This window comes from Phasianus colchicus, chromosome 9, assembly GCF_987193195.1.
Source record: "Phasianus colchicus chromosome 9, bPhaCol1.hap1.1, whole genome shotgun sequence".
Lineage (NCBI taxonomy): Eukaryota > Metazoa > Chordata > Aves > Galliformes > Phasianidae > Phasianus > Phasianus colchicus.
This window is the reverse complement of record NC_143444.1, coordinates 25,406,208-25,431,618: the sequence shown is the minus strand read 5'-3', so window position 1 is coordinate 25,431,618 and position 25,411 is coordinate 25,406,208. Positions and strand designations below refer to the sequence as shown.

The 25,411-nt window shown below is 39.5% G+C and overlaps 1 protein-coding gene across 3 annotated transcripts in view; it reads left to right on the top strand.

Annotated features, from left to right (window-relative positions):
• Nucleotides 1-25,411, top strand: part of LOC116234502 (BEN domain-containing protein 5) — an 854,963-nt gene that overhangs the window by 686,683 nt on the left and 142,869 nt on the right. For all 3 annotated transcript variants that reach the window (XM_090146639.1, XM_090146640.1, XM_090146638.1), the window contains exon 9: nucleotides 20,596-20,707. In XM_090146639.1, coding sequence (XP_090002765.1) covers nucleotides 20,596-20,707 — 112 coding nt within the window. The remainder of the gene's footprint in view (nucleotides 1-20,595; nucleotides 20,708-25,411) is intronic.

Genomic DNA, 25,411 nt, shown 5'->3' with positions numbered 1-25,411 from the left:
GAAGACAAGCTTTCTTACAAATTAGAACTGTTGCCAACTATAAATTGAAAAAAATATAATAGAAATGCCAAACAGTCATTTCCGTAGTTGGAACTATTACAGTATAACTGGTTGATATTAGGAGCTTTATTTTATACCACTCCGTGTTTCTGAAACAGTACCTCAAGAAAACGGCACAGGATGAATGAGCATCATTGCTTTTTATATGCACCTGTGCCTTTTTCACTGTGTCTTGCTGGAGCAGGATGATGCAAACAGCCAACTGGGCAGTGCAGTTCCACTTGTGAAGAAAGCCTTAGATTTGCACTGGATTTGGAAACTGGAGCTCAGGTTTTCATAAGCAGAGGGTGGTTCTCAGGTGCTATGGTTTTAGTTTTTGACAGTGAGATATGTCAAATGGTTCTGGGATCCAGATGAGGAGTGTTTCGCTTTTTTTGTTTTGTTTTGTTTTTAAATTCAGGACCCTCTGTAGCACATCTTAAGATCAAGCACCTAAATAGTTGATTGTGAAATTTTGAGCTTTGGAATTGGAATGGTAGCTTCTCATTGGTCCTGTGTAAAGACTCTACAGTTTTTTAAGATAAATGGATTTTCATATCTATGGGGCTTTCTCTTTTGATTCCTATTTTACTGCTCATTTCATAGATGCACGTGCATTGGTGGCCTTGTACATGCTTCTTGGTGGGATTTCTCATCTCCTGCAGGCCAGACACCCAGTTCTGCCGTATAAATGTTGATAATGGCTTGGCTTCCTAACACAGCTGCTGCCATCCGATTTTGTTCCTTTTGTGTGAATGAGTCCAATAGGACAAGCAAACCTAAACCAGCTGCAAGTAAAATTTCTCCAGGGATTGCCTGCAGGCATAAGTGCATCAGTGTTGAGACTAGAGCAGCTGCCTCTGTCCTGTTAGCTAAGGATCTGTTTTGGGGCAGGATGAGACATCTTGGGATACATGGCATATGAGGAATGAAATTTGGAGGAGAGCATTCAGCTGCATGACAGCATTATGCCTTAATGTACTTAGGTTTTTTTCTCTTTCTCTTGAGGCTGTTGAACTTATCCAGAGCTTGGAATCCTGAGCTTCTGTACCTGCTTTAAAAAGAAAAGAAAAGAAAGAAATCTTTGGCAAATGTCATTGGAGATGTTTCCCTTTGTTATTTTGTTTAATCAATGGAATTCTTCTGGTTGTTTATGAACTATCATTAAAGATTACCAACTAGTAAAGGGCTTTCTGTTAAAGGGCGTAATTGGATAATGCCCTTAATAATATATTTTAACTATTGATTAGCCCTGAAGTGGTCAGGAAGTTGGACTTGATGATTTTTGTAGGTCCCTTCCAATTTAACTATTCTGTTCTAATTCTTGAGGTAGCTCTATACTTATCCTGCACATGAGTGGATGTGGTTTTATCTGAGAATGTATTTCTGGGAGCAGTTGATGCCATCACAAATAAGATCGTGGTAGTTTCTGCAATAAATGTTTAGGTCTGTGAATAACAAGAACATAAGAACTGCATGTTTCAAGGCTCTACTGGAGACTATTTCCAGGCATTCTATAAGGTCAACATGCTTTGAGTTGTTTTCAGAGCTCTCTTTATCACAAATTTTTAAATAACTGAATTCCTTTTGAAGAGAGTATCATTTAATGGGCATTTGCCTGTGTAGCATGTCTCTGTAACTATGTAGGAGTCTCACAGTCCTTTAATCTCTGAAAAGGATGGACAGCAGGCTTTCATTATATAGAACTGAACAGGAGGGAAGGTGCTGTCATCTGCTTTTTTCTCTTTTTCTAAAATACTAAATCTGCTGCCCAGAGATTAGGAGTAAAGGCCTGGTTCCTCAGGGAGGACTCAGTGCAAATTCGCAAACTTATTTTGGCATTTAAATTAGCTTTCAGCTAAGCATGCTTCCTTATTTTATGTACTTGGAGTACAGCTACTCTGGGGTGTGTATTTAAAGTTAATCTGTGTCAATTATTTCAGCAACATGTTATGGGACAGAGCCTGCTAACAAGAAATTAAGAATTAGCTATCTTACAATAGGCTGAGTCTGTTGCAGACAAGGACCTGACATCTTTCACTTACAAAATATAACAAATGTGAGCTCCAGTAGGAAATGAGAGAAGATTGCCATTAGTGTGGGACACACTTTTTGTGTTGACCTTTGACTTGAGTAGCGACAAAGTTCAGGAGACTTTTGGGAATGATGCTGAGGGGCAGAATCATAAAAACATTTGATACTCTGATTCAATTTTAGGATTATTCCTGGGCAATAAATGGGGCTAGAGTGTAAGAGCTAAAATTTGCTCTGGGGATAGATGGTCATTTGCTAAGAAGGAAAGCAGCAAGTTGTCCTTGCATGAAGACTGCAGCTGGAAACCAAATTTTGTCCTATCTGGCTATATGTGTATAGATGCTTGGTGTCATCAAGTTCTGCATTGAAAATAAATAAATAAATACAAATAAAAATCAGGCAAGATGAATTTAAGGGTCTGCTGTGACATTTGAGAGTACACGAATATTCTGAAGTTCTTCACCGTTTTTGGGAATCCACAAAGTTTAGCTTTCTAGATCAGTTTGGTGTGGCTTTTTAAAACTCTACAACAGCATGCTCTACTCCCAAACCATCAACAGCATTTTGCAGCTCTTGGCTCCCTGCTGACCAGGGGTTCTTTTTATAATAAACACATTCAGTAGACAGAAAACTTACTGAGGGAATGATACAAAATTACAGAAGCAATAATTATACTCACTCATGTCAGAGCTCTCTTACAACAAGAAATAATAATGAAACAACATTTACTTTATCCTTTTTCAGGGGCCAATAAAGGATAATGTGGCCATATTCAAAAAGAATCTTTTTTTTTTAATACTCTATATTGCCTTCATTAACATTTTTTTCATTTCTCGTTTTACAGCCCTTTTAATTGAAAGGGGTGGAAGGAGGGGGGAAGCATATGAAGGGCATGTTTTGGAGAAACAACAACAAAGTTTCCTCCTAAGCATTATTGGTTTCACTATAATATTGAGAATACTGCCACCACTCCATCACACTGCTGTGGATTAGTGATTTCATTAAAATATTTTGTTGAAGGTCTTTTCATAGAGGGCTTTTTGGTTTTGTTTTTCGAAGTCTCACTTCATCCAATTAACTTTTCTATATCTCTGAGGTTCTGCCAGATCAGTGAGACAATGTCTGCTGCTTCCTGGGAAGCCAGATATAGTAGTAGCACAGGAGTCACGTAGAATAATAAGGTTCATTTTGTTGCTGTATAAGAGTTGAGGAAGACTGGAGAGCCCCTCAGCTGTTGAGACCTTTTGCCACTCTTGAGGCTCCTTGGTTAGAGTGCTATGGGAAGGGAAGAGCCATTTGGGTGCTCTACTGGTGCTCTTTGGCTCTGTACTGAGCTTCGACTATTAGTGTAATTTTAGATTTATTCAATACACAGTTGTGTTCTATGTGCTTGCATTTTTAAAAGAAATTAAAATAACCTTGTACACAGGTTCCTTGGATATAACACAGCATCCAATCAAGAACAGATCTGATACAAGAGAAGACAAGGTAGTGAGCCAGAACTCTTGATGTTTCCCCCAAAGGGTGAGCTCCCAAAAGTTCACCTAATTAAGGAGGGCACTTAGGCCGAGGGGTTAACAGCTGTTCTGGAGGCTACAGAGAGCTCCTTTAGGAGATGAGGTTAGACTTTGGAAATAGTTCCTTGTGGGAGTATTCAGAAAAATTGCTGTACACGTGTGCATGTATGTGCGTGGAATTCAGAACGAAGGGTTTAGATGCAGCAGTATAGACAAGGATGGAAATAGGTCAGTCAGTCGTTTAAGTGCTCTCTACGTGTTCCTTCTCTGTGACAGCTCTGAGTAGCAGTTGGAAGACAGCCTGGGATTTCATTTAAAAGCATGAACCAGAAGAAAAAGAAAGGAGGGGGACATTTTGCTTGTTTTGATGCCCACGTGTCCCATTTTCAATTATTCCTCTCATCCACACTCACTCGGATGCAGTGAGATGCCTACAAATGAGCCATGAGAGAATTTCAAAGGTTTGGATGTTCCATTCTGAGAACTAAATGGAAAATAGGGGAAAAAAAAAAAAAAAGAAAAAAAAAAAGAAAAAGAAAAAAAAAGAAAAAAAAGAAAAAAAAGCCAAAACCTGTGCACCTCCTTGGGTTGTGAAATATGGCTTGAAATTGCTTGAGGACAGTGTCCCTTGGGGTTTTAGTGTTTTGAAAACATGAAGGACTTTGTGTACCTGATCAGGGGTTTGCTATTTTCAGTTGTCAGATCTTGCACTGCAGATCTGGATTTCTGCACAGTAGATATAACACACTTAAATACCTTTTATAAAATACAAGATTGCTATGTTCTCTTTCTTGTTAGCAGCTACTTCACAAAATGAAATTGAAACCAGAGTTGGATTCACTTTGTTTAGCTTTTAGCTGAAAGTCAGTCATCTACTCTAGCCTGATGTCTTAGAGCTGTCTGTGGTCAGCAACACAGTCCCAGGTGAACTAAGTTGCTGTCTGGGTGGATTTCTCTGTTAAATTGAGGAGTGGAGAGAGTTGGGAAGGGAAGTGAGGTTGATCTGCCCTCCGTAAGTTGTTTAACATGAGTCAGAAGGTCTGCTCTCTAGCTAGAGTAAATTTACTGTCATCCTTGTGTACAGAGCAACTCAACAGAGTTGCACAGACTGTTACGCTGATTGGATCTGGCCCACTGTTGTTGGATTCATTGTGTGTATTCTATTTTTGTATTTTTGTCACTGTTTAACTGTAACTCTACCATTCTCTACTAGTATTCTCTTAATCTTGTCATAATTCAAAACCCAATTTCGTTTAATTTCTTCCTGACAACTTGGCATTTGTTGTGACAGAAGTAGATATGTTTGTGGGTTGAGTTTGCACAATGCTCTAGAAGTAGATTCAAAAGTCAGACTTGGTGATTGCTTCCATTCTCCACATGTCGTAAACAGTCAAATAATAACTTTGCTCAAATGTCCCTTTCTTGTAATGATGGATTAGTAAAAGCACACTGTGTTTGCAATAGGACTTTGGTTTTTACAACTTTATTTTTCTGTTTGAACAAACCATGAGTCCCAGTGTGAGCAGCATAGCCACAGGAATGGCTGCTGAGCACGTGTCTGCACTTTGAATGCCATTGTTCACAAATGGAAGTCCTGACTTCTAATTCTAGGAGTAAAGGGAATCTGAAGAGCTGTGGTCACAAATTTGGAGGGAAAAGATTTTGCTGTCTTTGAAAACTGTCCCAATTATTGTTCTGATTGTCATAGGTAAGACTCCTTTCACTTTTCAGTAATATGCTTGTGTATTGTTCATTACAGGGAAACAGTTTCAAATATTTTTGAAGGAGAATAAAGATAATAATTGGCCTTTTTCTGCTTTACATCTCTCTCTGGACCCGTCTGATAGTCATCCTGTCAGAATTACCAACAGACTAAAAAGCAAACATCCTTTTTAACCCAAACGAAACACTGTTTTACAGTTACATTTGTGCATTCATCCCAGTGAATGGGGGTAAATCTCTAGTGTTTGTGGCAAGTAGGGCTCTTGTCTTTATTCATTTTCTCCACACCTGTACACACTGGGTGAGGTGCTCTAAGAGACATCAACACAAATTTGCTTTTATCTTGGCTAAAGTTGCCTGCCTCAGTCTAGGGCAAGTTGCTTCTTCATGTCTGGAGATAGTTGGCTAACCTGGCATGTTTAGCTGTCCCGTGGCCTCCTTATGAATGCTATTTGCTCTTTACTCCTGCCTTGACAATTGCCCATGAGAAAACATGAGTAAATTTGGAGCTGGGGTTCTCTTCTGGTAAATGAGATTCACTGAGGCATCTTAAATCCTTACATGAGTATCTTGGATCTTAAACATTCAAATGAAATTCTTGTGAGGATATGCTGTTTCGGTACACTTGTTACTTACAGCTGATGGTCTGTCTGGGTTTTCTGTGGGAACGACCTTGCTTGGAATAGCAATGTTTCCTTTGCTGGCTGTAACCCAGAAACATGGAGGATACACGCAGTCAGAATAAACCAAATATTTTTCTGCTTCTTGCAGGGAGGGAAGATTTATTTCCTTTTTTTCAGAGACCTGATTTGCTATTTGTGACTCTGTCAGACAAGTCCAGCGTGATCTTGGATGATTCATTCAATCTCTCTCTGTTTCCCAGTCGTCTTAGTTGCAAAGTGAGACTAATACCATGCACCTGCCTTGCTGCAGCTCTGGAGAATATTTCATTAATGCCTGTGAAATGTTCCAAGAACCAATGAAATGCAAACCATGGATGTCTGAGTTTTAGAGGCTTTGATTAAGCTCTTGAAGTACAAAGTCTTTAGTTCTGAAAGTTGAGGAAACTGTAGAACTGTAATATCTGAATGCAAAATCTCCATCCCTAATTACAGGCTATGTGAAATGGCTCATAGTTTAATAGACAGTGAAGTTCAGGTCAATGTTGTGCACCTAGACATAAACTAATTAGCCACATCATGCAGTGAAATGATCTGTTTGATAAGAATTGGTCTGTTTGATACTACATTCTTGGGATCTAAGGGAAATGGAACATATCAGTAAGCCTGTAACTAAAGTGTGGATCTCTTTGAGGGTGGGGAGAACAGAGAACATGACGATGGATGTGATTACATTAGCCTGCATGGTGAGGACATCAGGTATTTATGCTTTCTACCTGATCAGGATTAGATACAGGATGAATTCCTCTTAAGATATTTTCTCTTCTTGGTGCATTTTTTTTTCTCTTTCTTTTCATCCTCCCTCCTACATGAAAATGTTTCTTTAGATTTTTATTATGTGCAGTTTGTTAGAACGTGATATTTTTGCTTCTGCTACTAGCATATGGATTTTTCTCTGTGTGACAAAATAGCACTTCACTTAGGAATTTTTGTTCCACCTGTTGTTGCTCAAGATCCTCAGTTTTAAATCTCACTTTTTAGTTGGAATTGCTTTCAGGCATCTACTGTGACACTTGACGTTGTTACAAAAAAAGTAAAAATTCAGCAGCGTAATTTCGAGTGTTTGTCCAGATATCAGACCTTTCTTTTCTGTAGATTTTTCTATCACCTTGCATTGTGCTAAACAATAATACTAATCCTTTCAATCACCTGGAGTATTTTGCTAATCTGTACTTATCCTTTGAAGCTATCTTCAGTATTTAGATAGGAAATGCAAGCTGAGACCAGGGAAATACAAAGTGATTGTGATGTTCTTTTTCTTTTGAAGGAAGCATTTGGTTTCGTCTCTCTTAAATGCACATGCTTTCCAATTTGGTGTCATGTTATTGATAATCACAGACTATTTCTGTGCTCTGCTTTTGTGTAGGAGCTCTTACAAATCAGGCTCGTGAATTTTTCTTTCCTTCCTATGACATGGCATTGGCATGCTTATTTCTTTGCGTGGCAATGACATTAGCATATGACTTATTATATTTAACCTCCTCTGTTGGGATATGTTACTCAGTGTTGTGTGGTGTCTTATCTAATGGCCTTATGGGTTTCACTGTGATGTGATTTATCTCATTTCATGTACCTTTCACTGCATTTTTATCAGATGATTAGAAAACAAATGGAATTAATGGAAGAAAGTGCCTGTGCACTTCATCTGATTAAAACAAAACTTTGCATAAGAAAGTAAGAAACCATGCAGGAATGTGCCCAAATTTTTGAAGATATATTTTGAAGAAAAAAACAAAAACAACTCTTATCTTTCTCCACCTGGATTTTTCATCTTCTTTCTCATCATTTCTAATTGTATTGCCAAAACTGCTTTCTCAACTTTAAAAATCTTTCTGGAATTAAATGGCTTCTGGATCTTGACAGTGCAACATTTTGATGCATGTGTTTGTCACATCCTGATTAGATTGGCATAACTCCTGCTCTCTCAGCCCTGTCTCAAAACTTAATTCATAAAACAGAGTTTCATACAAGATGCTACCGCTAGGGTGACAGAGCAGTGAAATTCAATCACACCACACGTAAGTTATCCATTTTCCAGAGGCTGATGGGAGAAGTTGAATTGTCTGGGCTCTTATGAACTGTTTCACTTTGTTTTCCTTTGTCTCTGTTCTTGTCTTCCGGGCTTCAATATATTTTCTTTCAAATGGAAGAAAGTCATTTTCATCTTGTCTTTGTTCTGGCCATAGAACTATTGTTTCCATGTGTTACCATTACAGGTGAACCACTTAATTTTGAAAGCCTTAAATTTGTTTACTTAGATCTTCTCTTTCAAGCTCATTTGTGGTCAGGGTGACCCATTTCACTACTGTCAGAGTTTGTTTTATTTGATTAATTCCACACTGTGAGTTTGAATGTGAATTTCAGAGAGGGATACCACAGTGTTCTTGGCAAGCATTCAGGTCAAGCCAGTAGAGAAGAACAATTTGATTTTGAAAGTAGTAAATTGCTCTTTTCTCCACATGCCTCCAGCAATCCCATTTCATGGGCCTTAAGAACAAGTTGCTTTGAAATTCTGTTGCAAAGGAAAAACAAGAGTCCACTTCCAAAATACTTAAGGTGGAAGCACTAACTCCCAAATTCAAAGAACTACTTCAGTCCGTACTGGAAGACACAGCACTTGGATCCTTGTCTTAGCTTGAACAAACCACATATCAGCACCATGGAGTAGCCTTCTGTCTTTCCTGCAGAATATGGGAGCACTTCTCCACGCAAAGTATAGCTGAGAGGGCTGGTTCCTGAACCCCACTGGGAAGATGGCACAGTGGGACGGGGTGGATGCACTTAGGTTTTCTTCCTCATATTAGAAGCAGATGGATCATGGATGTAGTCTGAACTAATATTCCATGGCTTTTTCAGTTATGCTTCAAGATGAGCTTACCATGGGAGGCACTGCTGGTGCTGAAGCAGTGAGTAACAACTATGCAGTGCCTCATTGCTTTTAATGTTGAGAGAATAAGGAAGCTAATGGGAAAGTCTGCTGGGAAGGTGGGATTTAGATTGTCTGCTTACAGCTTAAATGAGTGTCTATACAAATCTGGAACAGAAGAAAGCTCTCTAATCGCTTAATGATCACTGCAAGATCATTGCACTGTCCCATTAAAACCTTAGTCCCATGTCAGCTTGAATATGGGCAAAAGATGAATTTGTGAAAAACAACATGTTGGGGGGGAAATAAAAAATTCATTTAGGCTTTTCAGATTCATAAAGAACCTTATCTGAGAGTAAGCTCTTTAGAAGCTATTCCTGTGGCTTTCTCTAGAATCTGTTCACTCAATCTGAATTTTAACTCAGATTTTTAAAAGGTCATGTTTGTTAAGGAGAAAGCAACATTTGACAGGGCTGACTTATTTTTTAACAGTCTCAGGGGTAGCGGGGTAGGAGAATTCCACTAACAGCCCAGTGAATGAAACAGGCAAGCTTCATCTTTGCTTCTAACTTTCCTAAGGCTTTCAACAGTTTTTAAAATGTTCTCTTAGCTCCAGGCTCCCTACTTCTCAGTCTCTCTGTGTCTAGAGGACACTGTCAATATCCTCCTCCCACCTCTATATTCTAAGGATGAATTGTTTCATGTTTGTTTATGCTAAGCCATGAAAGCTTGAAATTGAAATCTGTTTGCTCCTCCACTTCCCACTCATATATGTTCTCATTCATTGTACATTTTTGCTATAGGATTGTATCTCAAGAGTGCTGAACTGTGTTAGACTGCAAATATGCATAAAGAAAAATAAATCATTCCAGAGGCCTCTTGTGAAGCCTGCTGTCCCACAGCTGGGTTCTCTGGTGTCTACTGAGCTAAGAGCAGTAATTGAAACTTTCCCTTTATTTAGGGATTTTCACAGAATTAAATGAAAAAGATATTAACGTGGGCTTCTGGAGGTTTTCAGTCTGACTCCTATCTGAAAGAAGAGCTAGCCCTAGTGTTATATTTGTTTCTTAAGCTTTTTCCAGTCACATGTTGAAAGTCTCTGGATAGAAATGAATGGTTTTTTGGTTTGTTTATTGTGGTGGTGTTGTTTGTATGTTTTTAACATTCGGATTCTCTGTTGCCTAATAAAGTTTTAGTTCATTAAGTAATATATTCTTCAGTAGAAATGACCATAGGGGCACCCTCTTTTCTTCTGCTTACTTGCCTGTGTTCATAGAAATTAAAAGAACTGAAAGTCTTTGACATTGTCATCCACTGACACCCCAAATTCCTGGAAGATAACATGGGCACAAACAGCGTGACCCAACCAGCCATTTCATTTAACTTACAGGATAGAAGTCATAGGCAAAAAGTACTGGGTACTGCAGCATGCACAGCCATGTGAGCATTTGTATTTTTTAACCCTGAGATTGTTTTGAATTGCATTTCCTACCACTGCTGCAGCATCTTAAATTTCACATATAACATACTTGAGATGATGAATACTTGTTCTCTTAACAGGGGATGATATTGGCTGGCTTTTGCACTTGTGATGTTGACAACAACAGGCAAGAGAATTTCTCAGAGATGGTACTGAAGCAATTGCAAGCTTTCCTATAAAACTTGACTGAAGTTATACTGAAGCCATACTTCAGTTTTTGATCAATGGCATACAAGGTTTCTGGGAAACTTAACATATGGCTGGGAACTTCTGTTTCATTTTGCTGGCATAATTATAGTATTCCTATGTATCTTAGTGCTTTAATATCTGTTAATAATTTGTCTGATTGAATGGACAATTCACTAGAAAATAATATAGACCATGTTGCCAGACAGACGCAGTTAGACTGAAAGAAGTGCTCATCTTTGACAGTTATGGAGCTCTCTGGCTGCCAAAGTTTGAAAGCAAAGTTTCTAAGGATGAGAAGAGATGTAGAAAGCCAGATCCAGTGGTGTGTCATAATTTCATATTGGATGATCTCTTTAAGGATTACATAAGAAAAAAGCATCAGTTCTGCATGGCAGGTTTAACTCAAGTATCTGGACTGACAAGAAGCTTTTCACTCATAAATATTTAGGCAACACAGTGGCTTTTTTGATCAACAAGTATAATGTGAGAAGTAGGATAATAAGTATGCTAAGATCAGCTTCCACCTGAAATCTCTCCTGGTCTGCATGGATAAAGGTTACCAGCAAATTTAATTTGGCATGGTGCTTCATCCTCAGCTCCTTAATTCAGATGTTGCGTGTCCTCGGAAATGGTTTTATTCTTCCATAAATCACGGGAAATTGTATAATACTAAAAATTTTTATTAACCAATAGGCAAAAAAGAAGTTTTCTGGCTATTTTCCCCCCAAATGCTCGTTTTCTATGGATAGCAACAAAGAAAGCGAATGCTCCAAATCCCTGATTTTTTTTTCAGATTTAACATTCTCATCAGGATTCTCAGACTAATCTTTCACTGTACCATTATTCATTGCAATGAGATGCTTTCAGTGCACCAGAATCAAAATGTGTAGTTTCAGCTTGGCTTAGTATCAAATCACATTCTGCTGGTGCGTTGCAGTGATTCATAGAAGTTACAGTTTGAGTGCTTTTACATTCCCATTCTTCTGCATCTGACAAGCATCCATTTCAGACAACTGACCCCTATCTCATGCAATGGCACCAGATCTCCTCCTACATTGTTTTGACTTAGTAAGAGGAGATGCCGTGGGGTAATATAAAAAGTAAATCTTTGCCAGGTAGCTTGCCTTGGGCGTGTAGCATGGGACTGATCCCATGGAAAGTCCCATTTCCACCAATGGGACTGGTGGAAAATGCAAAGCCAAAGTGATCTGAGGTAAAAATTGGTAATAGAACAGAGACCACCGTGCTATCAAAGAGTTCCTCCTTTTCTGTGTTGTTTGGGCTGAGGCAATACCATGCAGTGAAGCTCAGATGGTAAAACTCTGCCCCTTAAATTAAGAAGTGATTGGGAAAGATCTGAGCCTGATTTAACTTCCTTTGAAAGCATCTGGGCTTTTTTGTTGATTGCAATCAGTGGCAGATCAGGGCTTTATAGCTTGCCTGCCATCTTCTGAAATGTTATGTGACAAACTTGGCGCTGGTGTTATTTTGGTTATGAAATGTTTGTTATTTTATTGCAGCAGTGATTATGGGAAGAACATTTGCATCACACTCAGAGTTTCTGGTGGACTTTCCAAAGATGTACGCTCTGGTATTTTGTGTGTTGCTGTTTTTTAACTGACTTGGCCACGCTGTCCCTTTGCTAATGCACAATATTCATCTGGCAGGTACTAAAACAACCTAATAGAATAAGGTTAATATGCTCTCTTTAATTAGATAGCAATATGTAACACACCCAGTGGGCCAGATGACCTTGAAAATTAAAGTGAGAATGGAGGCACATTTGAGAGAGGAAAAAAATCTTTAGTTACAGGGAGCTGGAGGTTGAAAGAGCAAGAGGAAACGCTGACATATTTGTGTGTATGTATATGTAGATGTGTTGTACATATACATATAAAACCTCAGAGAATTTCTCTCATAAAATAGGCTGGGATATCTTACTGCTTTTAGAAGCATTTCAGAAGAGAATGTTAAGTGTGAAGTAGTGCAATCTTACTGGAAGTGAATCTCACTAAAATTCAGACTATGTCAGAAAACCTTCCTGTGATTCCATAAACCACTTAATCTCCATCTACAGAGCCTGATATATCCCCATCACTGTAGTGCCAAAGTACTTCATAATCCTTATGTATTTCCTCTTAAAACACCATGGAGGGTCAGTAATAAAATTATTTTTATGAGAGGAGAACTTAAGCATTGCAGTTTTTCTATAGGCTGTATAAGATGTCCCCACAGTCTTATGTTACCACCCTAAGTTAACCACTGGCTTATTTTTCCCTCTTCTGTAACATTATGAAACCTGTAGCTTTGTTTAGGTCTTCATGCAATTGTAAATTCACTTAATAGTGGTAAAGGGACTTTGTATTGGAGTGACTGTTTAACAGATGACTCTACCTGCTGCTAGCTACTGATGCATGGATAGGCTGCTTGCAGGCAGCATGCATGGATTGAGTATCCCTGTGCAGATACGATAAAAGAGCCTTCTCTTCCACCAGCTCAAAATGGATGGATATTTATGTATCCAATCCAAAACACATTTGCAAGAGGAGCTAGTTGCAGATATGGCAAGACTGTGCAGGAATACAATCAGTATACTGGCTGCGTATGAGTGGGAAATACCTAAGTATATTGAAGCCCATTAGCAAGGATAGTTCTAAAAGGAAGCCAGCAGTCGAGCTCTCCGATGCTGGGCAGTTAAATCTTGCTAGTTAGCATTCAGCTGCAGGTTGCCAGTCCTGTGCTGCTTTACTGTTTGCCATCTCATCAGAATAGAGTACATCTTCTTGACAGTTTTGGTAATAAGTCAGACTTGCACTTCAGGGTATCAAAGAGGAGAAGGCCTTTGAGATGTGGAGATGGATTTTTTCTAGCTGAGTTCTGACACGGACCTATTGAAAATGTGTGTGTGTGTGTAGCATCACTGTCATAACATAAGTGGTGGTTCTGGATGCAAAATGTCTGGCAGCCTGCAGTGTAGTGAAGTAATTGGTTAATGCTATACAGAAGAGTAAGGGCAAGGTCAGGCAGAGTGCAAACCATGCAGGGTCTCAGAGTTAACTGCAGCAGCACTGGAATTAAAAACAAAAACACAAAATGGCTGAATTAAGATATAACTGAAAAACACCCAAAGCCATATATCATCTATTAATATCTTACCATTTGATAGGAACCATACCTCCAGCTCTCCTAATTCCTAAACTTGGCTGTTTTAAATATTCTTCCCATTCACGTGGTCATTTTGGGCCTTGAGCACAGTCAGCTTCAACTCAAATCAGCGTATGGTAGATGCTGAATGTGTAGCATGCTATGTAACGTGAAGTTGTCTTAAAATATCCGTCCTTGGCCTCTTGGATATGGTGGTCCAAATTAGCAGGCACCTCTTACCTCAGTCAGTGTGTTCCAATGATTCTCCTATGAACTGGGGACAATGCAGTTCCCTCTTGTATCAGTGCAGTTGGGAAAAGAAGTCCATCAGTGTTTTATACAGCAATTGTGTCTTGCAGTGCTGAGCACTTTAGGAAAGCTGTGAGGAGCTGAATAGCTCTGTCTCCAGAACAGCTCTGGGCAGCATGCAGTAAGCAGGAGCCTAGGGCTGCGTATCGAGCTATAAGGAAGAGACAAAATATTGAATAATCCTCTCATTAATGAACAGTGTTGATTCTGTGTGCAGAATAGAGCAAGAACCCTGTGGAAAAAAACCCTGTGCTCCCATAGTTGAAGGCTGTCAGAATAATGACATACACAGAGTTGAATGAAGGCTGTATGTATCTGTGCAGCTGTGGCATATCCAAACTTCTTCAGAGCATGGGTTTGCGATGTTAAGGTTTGTTCCTTGAACTGCAGCTTTCCACGTGTCATAGATCTGACAGTAGGAGCTGAACCATCTTTTGGGGCATGTTTGTATAACACCGGTCTAGAGGGAAAGCACTACTCCTTTCCTCTTGCCTGAAGGTGAGTAGGTTAAGTAAGACTGCCAACTTCATCTGACAAGAACTGTGTGAAATAGACGTTGTAACATGGGGAATGTTGGCATACAGCAGCTGGAGTGCTCGCTAATGACTGGGAGGTGTCATGTATTTAAAGCATGTCTGCCTTTCTGAAGCGGAAGGTTCTGAGAGATCATGTGGAAGATGAGAAGTGTTGGGAAGACTGGGAAGGAGGACCTGGAGGAGTTTGGGCTGCAGGGAGCACTCAGAGAGGTGGAGATTCAGTGAATTAATCTCATGTGAAGCTAAGATTCTCCTTACAGCTTGTGATCCATGAGTTGTAGGTGGCTCTTGGTCTGCATCAGGGAAGCTGCGGTGGTCAATATCTGCAGTGGAAATTTTGGGGATCCAAAAGTTGGAGAAAAAACTGCTGTTTTCTTCTCATTAAGTGAACTATATGCTTTGTTTTGAAAAGGCCAAACAATGAATCAAGCTTGAAAATGGAAGCACTGTAGGCGGTGTCAGTAACTTGGTTAAAGCACCTAGGTGTGCTAGATTGATGTGCGTGTGACTCAGCATGCTGCTGGGAGTGGGAGTCCCAGAACACCTTCCTGGGGTGAGACAGAGATGAGCTGCTCCTGCAAAGATCTGCGTGTGGAGCCAGAAACAGGCTGCCTCAGAAAGATCTTGGTGAACCTATGGGCTGCCTCCCTGGGGATGTGATGGGAATGGTGTTTCTTGAAAGACTGAAAAGTGGACTGGAGAATGTGTAGGGAGAAATTGTACTGATGATCAGCTCTTACCACCTTACACCCAAGAACACTCACAGGGCAGGATTCTTCTCTATGAGGGGTGGGTTTTATTTCCAATGCTTTGCTTCATAGCCAGGAGTTCTGGCATTTCTGAGGGCTCAGGCTGTGGAGGGAGAGTTTAATACTGGAATTGAGATGTATCCTGCAGATCAGAGAAGGGAGTCTGCCCATGTCAGGTGCAGAGGCATATTCTCCTTGGTGTCTGTTACGCCTATTACCAGCTCTGAGAAATGCACGTATTCATCAGAAGGAGAAAATATCCCTTTGTGTTTATTCTTATTTAACATTGTTTACACAGAAAATGGAGAAACATATCTTTAACCGTCATGTACTGTTTAAAATTATGTCAGTACACCATGCAGAACTCATTCTGTAAACATCTACTCCACCGTGTGGTCTCTGGTAGCTAATGCTATTCTGCTCTGTATGGCCACTCGTGTTCTGCCTGAAGCACGCTGCAGTGGTTATGTTAAATAGCCTTTGTGAAGGTTTCCAGAGCTCTAAATTAAAAATGCAGAAAGCTCGGAAGGGGGGAGAGAGAGATGGGAGAGGGATGCTTTGTAGCTGGAGCGTTAGAATGTCTTGCTACCTAATTGCCTTAGAACATGTGGGCTTGAATGAATCCTCTTTAATGAATAATAGGCAAATGCATAAATCGCAAACCCCAAGCACCCAGATGATGAAATGTGCACTAATGAAGACTCTGACTTCAACAACAACAGCAGGTGTAGAGTTGATTTGTAAAACGCCGTGAATATAACAGGTTTAAAATGATATATTTATTAAAAGAAACAAGTCTTCCATGTGCTCCCCTTGTATTCACTCTCATGCTGCACAACTACTCTTCTCACATGATATTGCAGGCTGCAGACTCCCAGCAGTTTCTTGCTGTTACTCTTGCCTCGAAGTGCAACAATGGAGACCAATTACCCTCTGTCTCCACTTGTATTGCAGTAAGTCTGAGGTCCCCCCACTACCTTTTCAATTTCAAATCCTAGCCCTGTCAGTAGTGCCATTTGTGGATTTGAACTCCCTGGCTTTATGTGCAGCATTATCTAGAGATTCACCTGGTACTGATCCAATGAACCAACGCAACCTTACAAAGCTGAAGGGAAGAGTGTAGAGTTCTCTTTGTATTAAATCATATGCCATGAAAAAGGATTTCTTTAACTCCTTTCCTCCATTATTCTCTGTATCTCACCTTGTGGAAATGGGTCTGTTAGTGAGAGACTTGGACTCACGTGGTAGGGAAAATGAATGGGGGACAGGGGGTGGGGAGAAGAACCCAAGTGAAAGGAAGGCAGAGGTCCTGGAGGTTTCTGAAACTTGAAGATTGCAGAAAGTAAAGACATAACTTGAAAGAATAGGAAAGCAGCCCTAACAATAAACCTAGCATATGCCTTGATACTAAACCTTCCTCTATTCTAGCAAGAGATGAGAATGTTTTCATTACAGCAGATGTCTAAGAAGTCTGTAAAACCTCTGATAAGTTAAGCCCCCGGAGGCAAGGAGGTTCTGTCCAGACAGTTGCCCAGCAAGCTGAATGCAGGTCTGAACATTTTTTGGTTTAACTGAATTGAGCTGGTAACCTCTTGAGATCTGGCTGTCTCCCAAGTAGGGTGGGATAAATACTGCAAAATGTTTCAGTTTCCATTTCAATTTTGAAGCTCATTTGCTTTGACTGAATTTGTACTGTGTTTATGTAAATCTGTAAACACTGTAATAAATTTATCTACTGGTAGAAAATAGAAATTTTGGAAAAAGACTGAAGAACATTTGTGAAAAGCAAATTCCAATTCAATCAGAATAACGATAGAACCTGATTTAAATATAAATTGTCAGAAAACAAAAAGATATTAAATGGCATGTATATCTAGCAAACCCTAACTAGCACAGTCCAAAATTCAAGCAATTGTTAATGGATTAAATATTTTAAATGACATATATGTCATTTTTACCAGCAATTACTCTGTAATACAAACATCAGGTTTTCATAGTATGAATGATGACTGCAGTGAGGTAATAGCAACAGTTTGTTACTTTGCTTGTTGGAAACTCAATTCCTCCTGATTACACCTTTCTCGTCTGTACATATCATTCTTACCTGTCTCTATATCAATATTATCTTCCATGTTCATCAGTTCGTGGAATGTAGCATTTTCCAACGCCCTTACCCTGGAGATGTTCACCTCCTTCACCTATCACTAATTTTGGAACCACTTTTGTCTTCTCTTAAGCCTGTTGGATTCTGTGACATCTCCTGCTTTCTTTTCTTACTTATCACTCTTCAAATGTTTTTCTTAAACTGTCCTTTGATAGAGTTTATCTAGCTTGGTTTATGTTACTTTTTTTTTTTTTTTATTTTCTATCCTCTTATTTTTGTACAGAGTGCATTAGTTCGATTACTGCACAAAATAAATCTAATCTCAGCAGGAAATATTTGGAAGTCCTTTTCCAATTTGGGAAATACTTAGTCATAGAAGGAACCGTGTTGAAGCCACTTGCAGTCCGAGTAAGGGAGAGATCTGATCTTAAATATGGACAAATACCCTGTTATATTGGTACATAGCTGTTTCCCTTTGCAGAGCTGCTGTTTCCATAGCTTACCTATATTCTCACTTTGCCTACTCAGTGCTTAAAGGAGCAGATGAATAGTTAAGCAATAGAAATAGCATGCAATGTGTACTAGAAATGAACTGTTTAAAGGTTGGTAGGGGGAATTACAAAGCAGTTCAAGATGCAGTTTTTAAGTTATCCTGAGCTTGCATTGGAGGTACTACCACAGGGGAGATTGCATCATCTGGGAGCAGGAGAGTATAATGAATGCTGGATCTGTAGTAGGCATGTGGGAGACTCTTGCCGTATGTTTTGGTCATGTCCTGATATACGTGAGCTTTGGGAGACAGTTCTACATGTAATAGAGTCAATAATCAAATCTGAAGTAACAAGGAACACAACTTGATGTTACCTTAGAGAGACCACAAGTTTGCAGCAGATAAATAATAAGGATGCGGTAGATACAAATGTGTCTTTAGGCAAAAAGGAAATAAAAAACAGACTTGAAAGAAAAGAAAAAAGGAAAATTTTACACTGTTGCTATACTGGAAAGAAATAATAATGCCTCCATCAGAAATTAAATTAATTGTTGTTAAATTGATAAAGATGTGATATCACATCAAAGACTGGCTAAATGATATTTGGAAATTGATTTAGGATCCTATTAAATAGAGCTCAGAGGAGCTTCCCAAATGAATAACTTGTTTATCAAGTATCACTTCTTTCTATTTATAAAGACTTGTTGAGCAAAGACAACTATCTTCAACTATTCTTCTTGCCTGAACTATGAGATTCATTACTAACAAGACATTACAGAAAATTTAGCTATTGCAAAGTGCAACACCTGGGTATTTTACAAAAATTAGATATCGCTTACTTCTGTTCCCTGTAGGGATAACTTATATAGTGTTATCCAAATAGTCCCAAGCCCAAGATAGAATATTGACAACCTATGTGTGAATTTAAAGTTTGCTTTTGCTGCACTATAGCTTGCCCACTTCAGTGTATTTTGGAGCGAGAGTAAAATCAAAATATGCTTGTTTTCTGTAGTGTTATTAGTTTGAAATATTTAAATGGGAGATTTCAGCCATAAGGGTATATGATTTGAGATTCTGATCTCTGAAGAAAGTTTTCCTGTAGGGTGTGCATGCTGTTTTCTTGGGAATTGTTTCAAAATATAATAGGATTCATGATGATCACCACAGCTTCTGTTTGTTAAATGAAAAACTCATTCCTGTGATTCTGTACTTCTACCAGTTTTATCCCAATGTAATTCCACCTATGTCTCTGAAAGTACTTCTGATTTTATATCAATGTCTGTGAGATCAAAAGAAAATAGGATTAGGAGAACCGACTGGAGAGAGAGTTTACGTTAAGACAAAAAAAAAAAAAGAGAGAGAGAGAAAAAAAAGAGCTTCTGTAATGTTTTGTTTTATGTTGGGGTGGAAACAACAGCCTTAGTTGTATGCGGAATTGGTGGGGTGTCCAGGGAAGACACACAGCTGTTCTCTGGATGAGCAAACTGGTTATGGCCAAGACAAGGAGGCTGTTTTCTCTACCACATCCTGTTTTCATCCCCTCATCTTTCTTAGTATTTCACCTGTCTGTATGCAGCTTTTGTTTGGGATTGATGTACACAGTCATCTTTTTCGACTGCTAGGGAAGTGAGAGCATTTCCCTTTCTTTTTGCCAATTAAACTAATGTTTTTCAGTCTTCAGATTCTTAAAATTTTTATCAAAAGATAATGCCACTGGAGCAAATCTCTATTGTTTACATAGGTGTGTTTAAAAGATAAAGGCTGAACAGGCATTTTCATAATAGACCAGGGATCAATGAAAGCCCTTGTTTTCTCAAGAAGATTTAAGGCTTAGCAATGAAGTTGATTTTTTTTGTTTGTATTATATAGAAAGTTGCATTTTTGCCTGGGCTTTTGTTATTTCTGTGGACTTTGTGTAATCTTTCATAAAATTCCTGTGGTGATCTCAGATCGCAGTTCCTGACATTCTGCTTCTTCTCACTGGTCCCAAGCTCAGCTTGAGAGAGTAGAAGGGACTTATCTCCCACCTTATATCAGTGGCCAGGGATTGTCTGGTGATCTCTGGAGCAAAAAGGGAAATGATTTCCTTCTTCTGTTTATGCCTCCTCCAGATTTTTAATTTCTTGAGTGTTTCCCGTACCAAGATTTCAATGGGGCTTCACTCAGAATTGAATATTACTCCATAGGACCAAGAGCAGCAAAATAAAACATACAGATGGCATACTGAGAGGTATATGAGTCAGGGAAGGAAGGAGAAGCCAAGGTGGCATATACACTTCGCTGCCCTGGCCAGAATGCATTCTAACTTAGTGTCTTGGCTGGCTAACTTTTGTACAGGCAATTGCAGAAGGGGAAAAAACTAAGGCCCTGGGTTAGCAGAACAGTTACATTCATGCTTTAAATCCTTTAAGCACGTACTTAATGGCCATTGATTTCAATGCTCTTAACAGCTTTGCTGTGTCAAGGCCTGACTGAGGGCAAAGTAAAGGCCTGGAGATGCCCTTCATCCTTGTAGCTGTGGATCTCCAGCTGCAACACGGCACAGATGGGGACCCCCAGGCACAGGCAGGCTTTTCTACACTCATGTGGCCAGCTGGTGGAAGGGGAAGGAGAGAGGGAGCATCTGTGCTGGGAAGGGGAAGGAGGCTGAATGAAAGATAGCTCTACATCTGAAGCCAGAAGTGTTGGAAACCCATATATATATTTGTTGTGTTCTTTTTGTCTGTGTGTGCACAGGTGCTCTCTGATGGGTTTCGATTTAAACCGGCACTGGGCAAATCCATCTCCATGGGCTCATCCCACCCTGCACGGAGTGAAGCAGCTCATCGTGGAGATGTACAACAACCCGGTGAGTGGGGAAGGGAACAGCAGCCACTCACCTCAGATGTCTCCTCCTGTGGGCGCTGTGCAAGCCAGCAGCCCTGACATGGCTTAATTCAGTGGCAAACTAATATAAGAGAGAAGTAAGCACACACCATCCCCGCTGCATGAGATCAGGGAACATCTGAAGTATCTTTTGGTTGCAGAAAGCATCTTAGTGAAGAGAGCAAGTGAAATGAAGTTCAGCTCGGATTAAATATGAAGTAATGCTGAAAGCGGGCCCTAAATTCAATTGAGCTGCTCTCGTGATGTCCTGAGCTGGATTTGAAACAGCAGGCCCCCCAAATTGAATTACTGAATGGCATTGATGCTTAATCCATAGCTCCGGCAGGGGTTGCTATGTAGCATGCAGAGCAGGAGGGAGATAATATTTGCAAATATTATATAAATACACACGCACACACTCATGCTCACTCAGAGAAGCAGAGGTGTTTTCGAAGGTGAAATCTTAGCTAATCAGAGGAGATGGATTGCAGGGAATATGGAGAAGTGGGAGGCAGGCAGATAGCTATTGAATGTTTGACATCAAAGCGCAGAAGGATTATTGAATGTGGCACCTAAGAAAAACTGCTGAACAACGATGGAGATGGGTAGGAAAAAATCACTACTGAAAAATAAGAGTAGATCTTACAGCTTATTATTTTATTCTGTATGGAATTCCTGATATTTGTCCTCTCTTTTTTTGCTTTGGATCTTTATTTTCATAGAGGATTTTTTTTTTCTTTTTTCTTTCTGATAGTGTTTTGTTTTGTTTTGTTTTTAAAAAAAAGAAGGGACTTGGTTTGCCCCGTTAATAAAGAAAGAGTATTCCTACCCTTGGCAACATCTTGTGTAGAACAAGAGCTAAAGAGCTACTTCACTTTAACTCCGTTTCTGCCAATACATCTTCACTGGACCATTTCAGATAACAGTAACACCTGTACAGAAGGGGCTTTAGGCACAAAGAAGACAATAGTTAGTGTCCTAAATTAGGAGAGGAATCCTATTGTATTTTCTAAGTCTGCTAATTGTTTGGCTTGCAATTTTTTTCTGTTCTGTTTGTGGCATACCTAGCTCTGTGCCTAAAGCTCTTCATCCATCCTGAATATTAGAGTGATGATGATGGAATGAAACGGAAGGAGTGTTCCAGATAGTTTGATCTTTGCTACTCCAAAGAACAATTTCCTTCTAGAAGACAGAGTGTGCAGGCTGCTTCAGATGAAAAGAAAGTTGTTTTCTTTTTTTTTTTTCAAGGGACAAAGAAGTCCTTAAAAATTATGAGAGGGTTGGGTGTAGGGAAAGCATGTTAACTAGTAAAGCAACACCTCTTGTCAAAGTTAAAAGTCACTATCAATAAACTAAAGCTATTCTTGGGAGAAAAGAAGTGTTTTCAACTTTGTCCCATTCCTGAGAAGCTTTAAAGACTCTGGTAGTTTCCTGTTGCCCTGTGTGCAAAGAATCAATTTATTTGCTCTGGTGGCTGAAATGAAAAATCAGAAGAAATGTTTGGTTGGAGTTGTTATGAAATGGGAATGTTTTTCTCCTCCATCTCTCTGTCTCCCATCCCTCCCCAGTGATCAACCTGAGATGAACCAGTTCCAGTTCATTTCCTTCTGAGAAAGAATAGGAGCCTTTCAGACACAAATGTAACATTTCATTTTCAGGGTTATTTAATTTTTTTAAAAAATGCAATTTAGGATTCTTTTTTTTTTTTTTTTTTTAATTAGACTTCTAGCAAAGTCCAGATGTCTCTTCAGTTTCATTTTTCAGTGAATTAGCTACTCACCAAAAACTTCTTGCCTGCTTTTATGATCCCAAAGTCAGTACCGTTGTTGAGGATAGTTTCTGAGACCCCTAGAAATACAAGGCTGTATAAGGGATTATTGTTTGATTGCATTTTTTTCAGGCAATAGCAGATTCTTACTCTTCCTGATCCAGTGATATTTGTATTTAAATATATGTGTGTGTGTATATATATATATATGTATATGTGTGTGTGGATATATGTGTATATATGTATATATATGTATATATATATATATATATATATATATATATATAAAGTGCTGTGACAGAAAGGGAAAACGTCAGCTGCCTCAGACCCTACTGACGGAGTGCCAGAATAAAAACTTGTTTTGAATCACTTGAGGTTGCTGAAAATTGTAATTACAGTCCAGGTGTGCAGTACACCTTTCAGCTGGGCAGCACGTGATGGCTGGTTGCATGCACAGGTGAGCCAGTGGTAAGGAGCTGTTGTCAAACCATGATGGATCAGAGAATCTGCATCCACATTGGTCTGTCCTGTCACCTTTCCCCCCACTGGGGAGCATGAAATGAAATAAAATGCAAAGTAATGATCCCTGCAAAGTACTGCAATAAAAAATAACCTCCATCCCTTCCCCTCTAGACAAGATCTGTCACGAGGAGCTGCCTGCAGCAGATTATGTTCTTTAAAGCAGAGGAAGTTCAGCTTCATGTTGCTATTCCAGAATGGCTTGGTGCAGGCCCCTCAGATATATTCATTCCCTTAAATCATTTAAGGAAAATTAGCTGCCATAAGAGCATAAAACCACATTTTAAGTATTGCTGCATAGGAGGATTTTTCTTCTGCTGCTGCAGTATGAAAGATAAGCTGTTTCCTTTGAAAAAAGTTCATTCTGGAGTGGGGAGGATGACTAAATAAGTCAAGTGGGTATGAGGCACATACACAATGCCACATGATTCCAGCATTACATGGTCCAGGGCTGAGTGTTTACTGTAGTTACTGTATAAAAATAAACGAAAGCATCTCTAGTTCTCTTTTTTCTAGTTTGCTCTTTTACTCACACGTTTTACAATGTGTGCTTATTTTATTTTTAACGTTTCAAATTTCATGAAGACCACATTTTAGGAGGAAGTGGATGGGTCAAGAAATCAGACACCAAAAGCTTCCATCATTCTCTGTCATTGATTTTGAAACAATCACTCCTGATAGTAAGTCACTGTCATTTTGTAGGCCAAATTTGAATTGAGAGGGTACTCTCAGCTCTGGGTCTAGTTTTGTCAGTACTGCAGATGAGACTGAAGTGGCAGACTTGTTCTTCATCTTTTACTGTTGGCTGAAGATATTTCTGTTTACAAGTGTACCATTCTCTTCCCATACTCCAGATGCTGCCTTCCCACCTCTGTGATACATGTAGATGTTTCCCCTCTTCCTATTGGGCCAAGGTAGATGAATTTGTTTGGAACATGAATGGAGTATTTAAACCAATTCAGCTGACTTTTGCCTGGATGTTCAAACAGTGTTCTTATGAACCATTTCAGCAACTGTGAACAGTGGGACCAGAAAGTTTCAGTGGGGTGTAGAGAGCTGTTGGGAGAACGGATGTCTGTAGTCCAGGCAAGGAATCTGATAAATCATATAAGCACAGCTGGATTTAAACACATAAACAGTCTGGTTGACTTCAGCAGGGTTCCTTGTGTGCTTAGTTAAGCAGGTCTTCAAATGTTTTGGATAGGGGATCAAATACTCAGCAATGGCAAGTTCAGACTATAGATGGTCTTATGGCGATCAAACAGCTTATCTCTGGGATAACATGAAGCCTCAGAAACAGAGAGCAATAGAACTGCTTGATGGACTGGACTGGTTTTGCATAGCAATACAGCAGTTTTCCTGAGGAGCAAATAACTCTTTAGAACAAGTTCACTGAGTGAACTTAGGTGGCATACTCAATGCCAGCTCAGTCCCCTTGAGCGTGTACATTGTCATATAATCTTTAATCACAGGGGTTTGTGTTTTACTCTTGGTCAGACCCTTGCCTCACTGAAATCTCCAAATGGGAAACTTTCCCATAATAAATAGCCATTTGGAATCTTGTTTCAGGAGCTTCAGTTTTGGTTGTACAGCCTCATCCTGTATTTTCTGTGCACTATTCTGGTCCTACACTGAAGATAGGATTGTTAATCTCCTTGTGGGCTTTTTATTTTTGTTTATTTCTATACCATGAGAGCATTTCAGAAAAATTAATTATTTTTTCTTGGCACCTCCATGAAAGACAATTACATTGTACTTGTATGATTTGAGAACAGAGGCTGAAACAGATACAGCAGAAGCACCTACTCATTTGACAGAGATAATTTAAGATGACTGGGACCAGATTGGTTTCATGTCATTCACCTGTTTTCCATTGCTTATTTTCATTGAAGCTAGAGACCTGCATGCAAATGTTTCCAATATTAGACACTATTAATCTTGTGCCCTGACTGAGCTGGAAACCTGACAAACAAAAAAAAAATAAAACCAACACAAAACCCCCACCTACCTGATGTGTGCCCACTAATTATCACCTCCTTTGCCACACACGCATATGCCAAGGTCTTAAATTATTTTTATACAGGAAACATTTCCCTTTCAATTCTTCGCTTTGAAGCATTGCGGCCTTTGCATGATTTCAATACCATTCTGAGTGAAGGCTTTCCTTGATTCAAAACCAAACATACAGCCAAAATGTAACGCCACTGTGCTCAAGTCTGAGTCATCTGCTGGGCTGGAACCTTTGGATGCACCACACAGACACTTGCTACATGAGCTGATGAGTTTGCTGATGGCAATGTGCTGCTGCTATGGACTATTGTGAGGGAGGAAAAGGGACTCTGCCTACGGGCTTTGTGGGCATCTGCTGACAAGGGAATTAATAAGAAGAAAGGATGAGTA